The following is a 12127-nucleotide window of genomic DNA, read 5'->3' as shown; positions in this document are numbered from 1 at the left end:
AACGCAAGCAGCCGTCCTCAGGTGAAGAACAGGCTGTTGTAAAGACAGCGTCTGAATGAACACCACCCCAGCTTAAATATACGCTGCCATGCCTGGTGGTGTTCATTCAGACACTGTCTTTCCGACAGACCTGTTCCTCACCTGAGGACGGCTGCTTGCGTTGTGGCCGAAACGTCGTGAGAATTATTTTATTATGTTTTATTTTTATTACTTTATTTCCCTTCTACGTGACTTTACCGAAAGAACCAAGAAGAATAATAGCATTGTACATAATATGTCAGTGGTTGAAATAAAGAAGTGGGGTTGTTATTAAAAGTGGTGGTGTCGTTATGATGACTGAAGAACAGGTGGGAGTGGTTAAGAAGAGGTTGAGGTTGTAATAGGGGTTGGGGTAGTGATATGGGTAGTGATAGGGGTAGTGATAGGGGTCATGATAGGGGGTAGGGGTGGTGATAAGGGGTAGTGATAGGGGTCATGATAGGGGGTAGGGGTGGTGATAAGGGGTAGTGATTGGGGTCATGATAGGGGGTAGGGGTGGTGATAAGGGGTAGTGATAGGGGTCATGATAGGGGGTAGGGGTGGTGATAAGGGGTAGTGATAGGGGTCATGATAGGGGGTAGGGGTGGTGATAAGGGGTAGTGATAGGGGTCATGATAGGGGGTAGGGGTGGTGATAAGGGGTAGTGATAGGGGTCATGATAGGGGGTAGGGGTGGTGATAAGGGGTAGTGATAGGGGTCATGATAGGGGGTAGGGGTGGTGATAAGGGGTAGTGATAGGGGTCATGATAGGGGGTAGGGGTGGTGATAAGGGGTAGTGATAGGGGTCATGATAGGGGGTAGGGGTGGTGATAAGGGGTAGTGATAGGGGTCATGATAGGGGGTAGGGGTGGTGATAAGGGGTAGTGATAGGGGTCATGATAGGGGGTAGGGGTGGTGATAAGGGGTAGTGATAGGGGTCATGATAGGGGGTAGGGGTGGTGATAAGGGGTAGTGATAGGGGTCATGATAGGGGGTAGGGGTGGTGATAAGGGGTAGTGATTGGGGTCATGATAGGGGGTAGGGGTGGTGATAAGGGGTAGTGATAGGGCTAGGCCTGGTCGTACCTGGGGGGGAGAGGCAGGGAGGAGCAGCAGTAGCAGGATGATGATGGGCTCGGGGAGAAGCGATGGGGGGTTGTTTTAAGGAACAGAAGCCGGTGATAGTGAATTCTAGATTTGAAGCTTTCGTGACTGCAAGGATTCATATTCTTAGGTTTTTTCCGGTAAAGTCACGTAGGTAAAACATTAAAATTAATAAAAATAAAATAAAAATCACGACGTTTCGGAGGCAACACAAGCCTCTGTCTTCAGGTGGTAGCTCCTGCAATCTCTCATTTACTTGATACAGCTGTCGTGGCTGTGACGGTTCCACCTGAAGACAGAGGCTTGTGTTGCCTCCGAAACGTCGTGATTTTTATTTTATTTTATTAATTTTAATGTTTTACCTACGTGACTTTACCGAAAAAACCTAAGAAGGTGATAGTGAAGATGATTGCTCCGAGTCCTGCAGGGGGAGTTGGTTCCAGGGGAGTTGGTTCCGAGAAGGAGCGCGGGAGCGAGATTGGCCGCAGCAGGGCGAGGGCGGCGCAGAGAGGGACAGTGGAGATTGGTAGCATAGAGGACGGGACAGCAGCGAGAGATGATAGAAGCAAAATCAGCTGGGACGATGCCGTGGAGGGATCTACCGCGCCAGTTGTGCCACTAACGCTGTCTCAGCCCTATACGAGTAGCCCCTCAGCGCACAGCAAAACATTTGGCTGCGACCACAAGTGCAGGAGTTTACGTTTTGTTGCATAGACAATGCTTAACATATGAACAATAATGCTAGTAATGAATAATAATCTCTTTGCATTTATCTGGCGTTACTGAAATTCCTCGGCAACTGAAAGTGCCTTTTTGCATCACATCTCAGCTCAAACATTCAAAGGGGGACTTCCAGCAGTGGCTGTCCCTGTGGGCACGATGTGTATCGATATTGGCCTGCGAGCAGTCTTTAGTCTGTAAGTATGTGGAACTTCTTTTGCATCGTACGTAGCCTACCGTGCTAATCGGAGGTGTGGGGAAAGGACAACAAACAACACTAAAAGCAGTTTTAAAGAATTTCGATTTAAAGCTTTCGTGACTGCAGGGATTCATCTTCTTGGTTCTTTCGGTAAAGTCACGTAGAAGGGAAATAATAAAATAATAAAAATAAAACATAATAAAATACAATTCTCACGACGTTTCGGCCACAACGCAAGCAGCCATCCTCAGGTGAAGAACAGGTCTGTCTCATTCAGACGCTGTCTTTCCGACAGACCTGTTTTTCACCTGAGGACGGCTGCTTGCGTTGTGGTCGAAACGTCGTGAGAATTGTATTTTATTATGTTTTTATTTTATTATTTGCCTTCTACGTGACTTTACTAAAAGAACCAAGAAGACAGTTTTAAAGAAATTAGTCAGTCACTCTCGATGATTTAAAAGTCCATAGCTCCAGCGACTTCCTTATATTGGAAAGCAGAGTGTTTCAGATGGCCGCAGAAGCGCATCCGAAAGCGCCGTGCGATGCGGTAACCACCGTTTGTTTTTTTAAAATCCTTTATATTAAGTTCGCTTGCTTGCTTAGGACCGTGCAAATCTTTCGGTCGTTTTTTAACCCACTTCCCGTTATCCAATCGAGCTGACATTTTGCACACAGACTCGTTGTGCGTGACAATGCATTTTCGTGAAAAAACATTTCCAAAATTTTACACTGTTTAGGGAAAAAAAAAAAAATTTAATTACCAATTGTTTAATGCTGCCAGACAATCATCTGACCCATAGGTGGCAGCCATCTCAAGCCAGAGGACGAGAGGACTCTAGCCGCCCCGATGCCACGCATATAAAGGATTTATAGTGAAAAACTTTGTTTTGACGGGTTAATTTTTGACGGCTAACCCAAAGCCTCCGTTGCTGCTGAGAGGATGACCGGGGTTCGCGCGATAAATAGTTTATGCTCCTTGACAAGGTCGCAGCAAGGTATTGCGGTTCATTTGGTGGCGTGCCCTTTGTGTGTGGTGTAATGAGCTCTCCGAGACGGCCCTGGCGTTTAAGGAGGGCGGGGGGGGGGGGCTCTTATCGGAAGCACAAAGTGGTCGGCATGATAGTTTGTAAAACTGTGGATTGCGCAATCTCACACGTGTGTATTCAGGTCGTCGTCTGCTAACAACACGAACCCATTTGGCTCCACCTTCTGCTATGGCTTCCAAAGGATGATATTTGAGGTGAGGATGCTGCTTGCCCCTTTGTTTTCAGTGCAAGTGAAGGCTGCTTCCCTGCTCATATATGTATATAAGTTGAAATTCTTTCGTACCGTACGTAGCCGACCTTGATAATTGGAATATTTTAAAAAGTGTAAAGCTCCAGTGGCTTCCTAATATCTGAAGGAAGAGCGTTCCAGACGGCCGCGGAAGCAGAACTGAATGCGCGGGATGTGGTGACCGTCTTTGTTCGACGGCCAGCCAGAAGCCGTCGCTGCTAGCGAGGATGACCGGAGCTCGCGTGACGGTGATTTACGCTACGTACCAGCAGTGGCTCTCATCTCTATTGGCATTAGCGTGGTGAGGTGGGGGGGGGAGGTAGGGTGAAGCAGGATTTTTTTTGTAGGATGACCACAGTTGGCTTCTCACATTGTGGTACTTATTGAATCCGTCCTGGAAGGATGATGGGCCGAGTAAACCCATGAGCGGGATTTGAAGTCGTGTGCGTTTAGCGCTCACCGTAGTTGGAGAGGTGGGGGATGGGGGTGGGGGGGTTTCTCACCTACGCTTCGTGGCTTCAGTTCGCATGGCTGTGGCATTGAAGCGACTTGCCACGCTATTCGGGTGCTAGAGGGGAACATGAAAAATCCTCGCTTAACGCGCGGTGTTCACGCGATGCGTTTTCGATTTAACGCAGTTCTTCTGTCAGGGAACACTCTTCACACAACGCACCGTTGCCAGCAATCCGGCCAACACAAGTGATGATTATCTGAACCGATCCTGGGCCTCCCCTAGGTCAAACTTAGCCCACAAATGAGCACCTGGTGTGGTGTGTAGTAAACATCACCACTGGGGAAAGAAAGGAGGGCGGGCGTGGTGCTGGCTACCCACCCCCTTGTGTGTCGTGCCGGCCTTCATAGGTGCTACTCACTAACAGCACCAGCCCCTACAGTTAATTAAAGGCTATACGGGGGAAATTTGTCTTTGTGGTGTGTGTGTGTGTGTGCGCGGTAGGTGATGGCGAACGGACACATTGCGTCGGTGACGCTCTACTGGCCCCGGGCGGTGGGCGGTGTCCGTCACAACGACGCATGAACCCACAGACTGACGCCAGCAGCAGCAGCAGCAGCTCCGCTCCAGATCCGATTCACACTACGAGCCACCCCGGGTTTTTGTTTCACAAGGGAACCCCTGCGTCAGAGTAATGTCAGGTTTGGGCCGCCAACAATTGGCGGCCGTTGGTTTAAAAACACCCCACAAATGCTGGCGACGCATGCGAGCAGCGCGCAGGCGTGTCTGCGGGAGGGCCTTTTTTTGCCGTCAGGTTCAGGGAGGCCCCGGGGGGGTGTCTGTGTCGGGAGGCCGAGGTCTGTGCCGGGAAGTGCTGAAGCCAGCGCCTACGCAAGGTCCACATTTCAGGCTTCACCGACCTACCGGAGGTTTCACCGGACTCTCCGGCACGGAGAGGGCGCTGTAGAGTCGGCCAAGCAAGCAGCGAATGAACAATAAGAAAATATGAATTCGGTTTTGTACCTCCTTGTTTGGCTTTTTTCCAGATCCCTGAGGGTCTATTTTAGCGGACACAGGCACCGGTGAAACCCGCTCACTTTTGACTGCACAGCGCTCAGCCAGCACGGTGTAGAAGAATGGCGTAAGGGGTTACAGGAGGAAGATCCCTCGCCTCATTTTCGGGGTTATTCCCAAAAGTTGGCACGTGGCTCTGTGTGTGTGGACACAGAGATCCGGAACAGGTTCACAAAGCCCAGATTGTAAAAAGTAAAATAATAAAAAAGCTTTGAGCAGAACCAAAACGGTGGTTCTTCTGGAGCTGGGGAATGTGTTGGCTGAAGTGAGCCACGCATTTTACCACTGCGAATTCCCTAAGGTTCCCCATCCCCAGCTTCCACTCTAAAACTAAAAACCCGCCCAGGCTAGATGGAGCATTAGTCGTCCACAGGTTGTCGCTGGTTGAGCAGGCGACGCAGCTACCCGGCGCGCCCCACCGGGTTGTCCTCGTAGATCCTCGTGGTGCCGTCGACTGCGTTCGTTTTAAAGGCCAAACGAAATTCCACTTGACGATGCTGAATGACCCAAGCCCCGGAGGAGACCGTTTTTTTTCCTTCCCGATTCCTTTTGTGGGGGGGAAATCATTGGAAGTTTGGGGAGTGAGGAGGGGAGAGGGGGGGGGCCCGTTCATTCCCTGCACTAAAGTGGAATTTGGTTTCCGGCCGAAATCGCACAATTGCAAGTGGCGTGTGTTCCCCAATCCATTCCCCCACCCCGCCCGCCCGCCCCACCCGACGACACGGCTCTCCGCTGGCCAAAGAAGAACCGAAGCATCATCCTCGCACTCTCCGTCGTGTCAAGTCCGTCAATGAAAAATCAACTCTTCGACCGCCGAACATTTCACCGGGGAGTGATGGCAGCTCGTTCCGTGCGAGGAGTTCGGCGGACAGTCCCCTCCTTCCCCCTCCTCCTCCCCCGCCCCCCCGACCAACACGCAAACGGAATCTCTAAACGAAGCCCGCACGCTGGTCCGTGACCCGCGCAGTCAAGTGTTGTCGTAACCTTGGGCCCTACCTCCTCAAGCGTCCACGAGTGGGCGGCTCAGGTGGCTCGCGTCGACGGCGGGTGTCGTCGGGGGAGCCACTGAACCAGCGTCGCTCGTGCCCAGGGCTCATACCCTGGGCTCACATTCACAAACCAGCTTTGCGAGCGGAGTACACTGCACAAAACACCCTCCATTTTTCTTTTTGCACTTAATTTGGTCTTGCCCACCTGTGCGGGGGCAGGGAGCGGGGGGGGGGACGTAGCGCGTTACGGACAGGCACAGAGTAGTGACCACTTGTGTCCCACCACGCAGCTAAAGAGCACAGCTTAGAGCAGGAGGGGTCGGGTCGGCAAACCTGCAGCTCCAGAACCGCACGCGGCTCTTTATGGACTCATATTCTTAGGTTTTTTGGTCAAGTCACGTAGGTAAAACATCAAAATGAATAAAAATATAATAAAATAAAAATCATTTTCATCAAAATTAATATAAAATAAAAATCATTTTATTTTATTTTTATTAATTTTGATGTTTTACCTACGTGACTTTACCGAAAAAACCTAACAATATGAATCCTTGCAGTCACGAAAGCTTCAAATCTAGAATCTTTATGGACTGCTTCGCGACGTAACGCATGTATGTACGTCTTCTTCACAATGTGTTGCGGCCCGTGAAATATTGAGTTTGTTTTTTTTTTTAACGGATTTGAAAAGAAATGACTCTTTTGTTATTTTGGTTGCCGGACCCCCCCCTGGTTTTAGAGGTGGTGGTTAAAGAGTCGTTCCGGGAACGTTGTTGCGCCAAGGCCTACGGACGCGTCTCTTGGGTCTCGTGTCCTTCGGGAGTTTCCGTGCCGGAAAAAAAACGCGCTTTGGCCTCTCGCTCGCGTCCAGATGCTCTGCCCGCGGTTCGGACGCGGTCGGCACGGAACGCAAAAACGTGCGCGCACTCAATTCATCGTTTCTTTACCCTGCGACGAGAAGATGAGAGAGAGAGAGAAACGATGATGTCACATCCCTGTCTGCCCCTACGATTTACCCCGCATTCTTGTACAGGGAAATTGAGTTTCCAAGTCCATACGGCGTACAGCCGTTTCAATACGGGCAAAGAAAAACATTTCTATTTGTTTGTGTTTCTCCCTTGCGATGGGACTTTGTAGGATGAACGTTGAGATTTATAAGGAGCACGGGGTGACCAATAAGGTCTGAATTGGTCTGTAATAAGGTAGGCACCGATAAGGGGTTGACAGGTTTGTATTACTAAGTTACTTTTCTCATTGGCGTTTGCAGTTTGAACCATTGGTGATTATGGCTGTTGCCTTGGTCGTCTCGCTCACGATGAAGCCATTGTCCAGCTCTCATTTGCGCGTTTTTCCATCGACCCTGTCTCTCTCCCCCTCCCTGTTGCACCCAACCCATTCTGATGTTTTATACACTTAGAACTGTTGTCATTTTCAAGAATACGTCAATTTTTTTTAAACTGGAAAACGAGCAATGGGTCACAAGCGTTACGATAACAAGAAAGGTCCGCCGAGGAGCAAAGTGAGTGGTAAATAGCACTGTGCCTGCCTGATTTTACGGGGGAGGTACAGCAAGTAGGTATGTAATAAGCAGGTATCAATGAAACCCCAAAGTAGTTCGGTGAATGGTCTTGACTCGGTGCACGATTCAAGAATTTCATGTTTTTTTTTTATTGTCTCCTAGGTATTACGTCTCATTCTGTACAGTTTTGTTGTTGCTCCATTAGCCTGATCTTAACAGCATATCACTGCTTATAGTTTGCATACATTCTAAACGATCGGCTCTCGCACGCGTGGCACTATGAGCGCTAAGGATGGATCGCGATCGATGAGGCCGTGGATGAGGTTACACCCGCCTAGCTTTTGCACGAGTCCACCACCACCACCACCACTCATGCGCAGATTTACTCGGAACGCGGAGAGAGGGGCATGGGGTGGGGGGGGCAGTTAACCCTGAGATGCGGGATGTTGCCGTTCAAAGTCCCCCGGGGAATTCGGCGAGGACACCTCCCGGTCAACGACGTCCGATTTATTCCTCGGGTTAACGCTGAACTACACGCATGCACACGCACGCCGCCAAGTGAACGCGCGCACACAGACGAACCGTACGGCCGTCGTGGTTTTTTTTACCAAACCCCCCCCTGTATAGCCAAAGTCCACTAACGCCGTTATGTGGAACGGCGACCACCGACGTTTTAGACGCATGCCGGTGCCGCGGCATTGTGCCGCGAGGGGACGAATGCCACTGGGGGGGGGCGAGATGTAAGGTGCTTTTGAGTTGCTGAGGGAGGCGCCACCATACGGAAAGCCTCCTCGCTTAACGCGCGCTTGCCCACGTGACGCTGTGACGCGGTTCTTCCATTCGGGAACACTTTTCGCACAACGCGAAAGTGTGCGTCCCTCCCCTGTTATAACGCGAGACGTCCCCCCCCCCCCCCCCGTTATAACGCCGGACGCGCGCCCCGTTATAACGCGGTTCTGCGCGGTCGACGACAAACTACTTTCTTGAGCTGAGCAGCTGAGTGCTACAGAACGCAGAATGAAACAGTAACGCAGTGGCGGGGTTCCCTCCGTTATCTGTCCCACCACCTCACCGCGCGGTGTGCGTAGTCGTAGTAGCATCGTATCGCAACCAAACTTTATCGTCACATTTTTTATGGGGAAAATTGTTTTCGCTTGGCGTGGCACATTTCAGGAACGCATCTACTACTGCCGCGTTAAACGAGGATTCGATGTACGTGTCAAGCCCTTCGTGCGCGATTGGCCGAGGCAATCCCTCGGCTCAGCCGTGTTGCCCTGTGGTCGCAGTCGCTCGCTTGCTGCTGCTGCTGCTGCTACTGCTGCTGGGGTACACTGACGATGAAAGGGCGTCGCTAATTTAGAAAATAATTTCCACAGGTAGCACTGACGAGGTTTGCCAAACGGCTGCGATGTGATTCAAGTCGCCAGGGCAGCTCAGGGCAAATCTCATGCCAGGTTACAATCGGAGCTGAATTTTAAGCACCCTCCCCGCTGTCGTCGTTTTGAATCCCAAGTGTTGGCCCCATAGGTCCTATAGCTACGCGTCCATAAATACTTCACTCTCCAGCTTTCCATCACGGTGCACAGTTCTGGCGGTTTTCCTTTTTCACCGTACGCCTCCGTTGCTTATTCATGATGTTCACGCGACGGTCTTCTCGTTCAAGCGCCGTAGTTCACAAAGCTGCGACCTTCGTATCTACTGCATCGATCACCCACGTGTCACAAGCATACATTTTGCGCGGTCATTTAACGTGTCGTATGCACACAATACGCCGAAACCCAGGAGTGCCACTAGAGTTCCTTTTAACGGGACATTTCACGTTTGAAATGACGCAGTGCAATATTGATCGTCGAGTCAACTGCCGTGCCCCTGGGCCAGCGTTCTTCACTAATTTTCACAGGGAGCGGCGTATGCGGCTTTCGCCGAGGGCCGCCACGCATTTGAAACAATTTGATTTGTGACAGCACGAGGGAGTGTTTTCACATTTGCGTATTGTCGGGGGCTAGCAAATCAGGGGGCCGCGGTGGCATTGCAGTGAAGAACACTGCGCTAGACCGGTCACTGGGTTGCATGGCGCGTGACATTTCACCTGCCCTTCAGCATCTGTGCAGGTTTGGTCCACCGTAGGTCGTGTAAACGCAATAGCCCGCGTTCGACCCAGGTCTGGGTGGCTTCACCCGTGGGTGGTTCAAGTTCATTTATTAGGTATAGCCCTGTGAGCCATTCGGCTCTTGAATCGGGTGCAACCGCAACAAACAAAAACATGAACAAGACAACATCTTAAAGTGACTATGTGCAAACAGAAAATCCAAGAAAAGACAGCAACATATTGAGCTGGCCCCCCTTGTGCGGTGGTACGCGTGTAGTCGATGTCTGTTAGAGTTGGTGTGTTGCGCACACGCGAGACATTTTCACGAGTTTCTGCCTGCGATGGGGGTAGTTGTGGCAAGTAGGTTTTTGGCTGGATGTTTTGTTTGCGATAGCCGAGTTTGAGTGGTGCTCTCCTGTGTGTGTGTGGGAGGGTGGGATTTTTTTGTTGCTTTGTTTCGTGCAAAGTATAAATCAAAAAGGACTTGGTTCTTGACATTTACCAGCAGGGCCTCTCTGCAAAGAGGCGTGAAGACTCAGCCGAGGCTTTGCTCGGTCGAGCTTTCAATTTACTCGTACTAGTATTCTTATTAGTAAGTGTTAGTGCGATGTTTTAAGTGAATTTCAGTTGAAATGTACTGACTGCGAAACCATCCCGATTTTGCCCTTGGCCACATAGGTCTCTGTAACCGCCAGGGGGGACGCTGGATTATTGTGCGGATTCATGCCCCGGTGTCCTGGTGGCATCTGAAGCGTCCCGTCACTCGCCGCCACTGGCTCCTCCTGTTGTTTTGCTGTCACGCGGTCACCTTCACTGGGCCATGTCGGCCGTCCGCGTGGCCCATGCCCTCGGCGTGTTTAGTCGCCAGGCTCAAGAAAGTCTAGATTTGAAGCTTTCGTGACTGCAAGGATTCATAGTTTTTTCGGTAAAGTCACGTAGGTAAAAAATGAATGTTTTTTTTCATTTAGAAATAAAACATTTATTTTAAAAAATATACAAAAATTATAACATAATTAATTTTAATTTCATTTTGAAAAAAAAATAAAAATTAAATAAGAATTTTTTTTTTTGCATTTTTTACCTACGTGACTTTACCGAAAAAACTTAAGAGTATCAAGAAAGTCTCCCTTTGCGTAAATGTGCTCCGAAATGCACACAACATCGGCGCACGGGTGTGGCTACGCATGGCGCAAAATTCAGTTGAACGTAAGAAACATCTGCGTACATACACGTGCGTAGGCTCGGCAGAGACGAGATCCATTCTTGTCGCGGTTAAACTCGAATGGCGCAGCGGGAACACTCGCAAGAAGGGCCTGGCTTTAATCCCCTACTCGGGGGGGGCGGGGGGGGATGGGAGAGGCGCCTTTCTCCGTTCTGAATGGGTTTCATCCGAGTCCTCTGGTTTCCTTTCGTAGCTAAGAACAACAAAAGGCTAATGTAAATGCTATCGGCCAATCAAATTACTCAATTGGTGATCACACAGAGACGCACAACAACGTCACCCCTCCCGCAAACATTTGGCAGGACCCTCTTGCAAAAAGAGTCCTGAGGCTCTCGTGGGTAAACAAGTTGAATATGATAATCATTTTCGCGAGAGTGTCTGTCCAAGGTGAGGGTTTGTATTATTCTGGCCCAACGTTGTCAAAAGCTTCCATTTAAGCTTCATCATTCAAAGCAGATTATGTGTCAACTTTTCTCGTGACATTGCACACTCTCTCCGGTGGCTCCCTCGCACCTGCGTTTGACCCCCAGGTGAAATGGTCACACATCAGTGGGGTGTTGACCACATTCACTGGGTGGGCCGCATGCCAAGGGTTTTTTTTGTAAGGTCTTCGTGTGGATTCAACACGGTTCAAGACTTTTTTTTTTCCTCCTCTCTCGGCAGCGTTACAAAGCACAACATTTTTCACAAGACTTGGCTTCCAATATGGGTCGAGGGCATGTCCGTGTGTTGTTACAGGGCCCGAGTGGCGACGTTGCCCATGTAGAATATTGGCTGCCCCCACGAACCGCGGGATTTGTAATGTGTCCGCTTCTTACGTCGCGAGTGTCTTGAGTGCATTTTTATTTGTTTCCGCTTTTCACTGAAGCATGACGATTGCGACAGTGTTGTCGAAACTGTGGTTGTCATGCCTTGGAGCAGAGCCTGTGGTTTAATAAAAGACTTGAGTGACCAGGCACCAGTAGCGGTTTGATCCGTGCCATTTACACTTTTATGAACATGAGTAGCGTCGTGGATGTTTCCATCGAGGTGTTAATTGTACATGTGTACGCCTGTTTTCCTGTGGAAAGACCGGTTCCCGTCATGAGAAATGTGGAATTTCCACCACTTGCTCACACCCATCGTCAAGTGGTGATGAGCAGCACGCCTTGTTTTGTGTGCAGTGGAGCAGAGTGCTGGCTGCCGGCACTTTGGTCTCGTCGCGTTCGAGAATGGGCATGTATGATAAATTGTCACGATTCAAGGTCAGTGTGATTCAAAATAATCATTTTTTTTTAATCTCTGTCCGTCTCTGTTGCGTTGTCTGTTTCGAGTCCGTCTCCCCTCTTGTTGTGTTGTTACGTTCACCCGAGCCTGCTAAGCAGGTTAACGTTTGCGTTATGGGTCCTTGAGTTAGATGCTAAACTATATAAGACAACACAATCATTGATTTACTAAGCTCTGCCTGGGACGAGAGATCAAACCCGAGTCA

At 49.9% G+C, this 12127-nt stretch overlaps 1 protein-coding gene across 2 annotated transcripts in view; it reads left to right on the top strand.

The window, feature by feature from the left end:
- PHAF1 (phagophore assembly factor 1) overlaps positions 1-11618 on the top strand; it is a 35118-nt gene extending 23500 nt beyond the window's left edge. For both annotated transcript variants that reach the window (XM_078881970.1, XM_078881969.1), the window contains 2 exons: positions 3208-3280; positions 4271-11618. In XM_078881970.1, the coding sequence (XP_078738096.1) occupies positions 3208-3280; positions 4271-4351 (154 nt within the window). In that variant the 3' untranslated portion in view covers positions 4352-11618. The remainder of the gene's footprint in view (positions 1-3207; positions 3281-4270) is intronic.
- The last annotated feature ends 509 nt before the right edge of the window (positions 11619-12127 follow it).

This window comes from Lampetra fluviatilis, chromosome 63 (genome assembly GCF_964198595.1).
Source record: "Lampetra fluviatilis chromosome 63, kcLamFluv1.1, whole genome shotgun sequence".
Classification (NCBI taxonomy): Eukaryota; Metazoa; Chordata; class Hyperoartia; order Petromyzontiformes; family Petromyzontidae; genus Lampetra; species Lampetra fluviatilis.
Note: the sequence above shows the minus strand (reverse complement) of the source record. Positions and strands in the feature narration are given on the sequence as shown.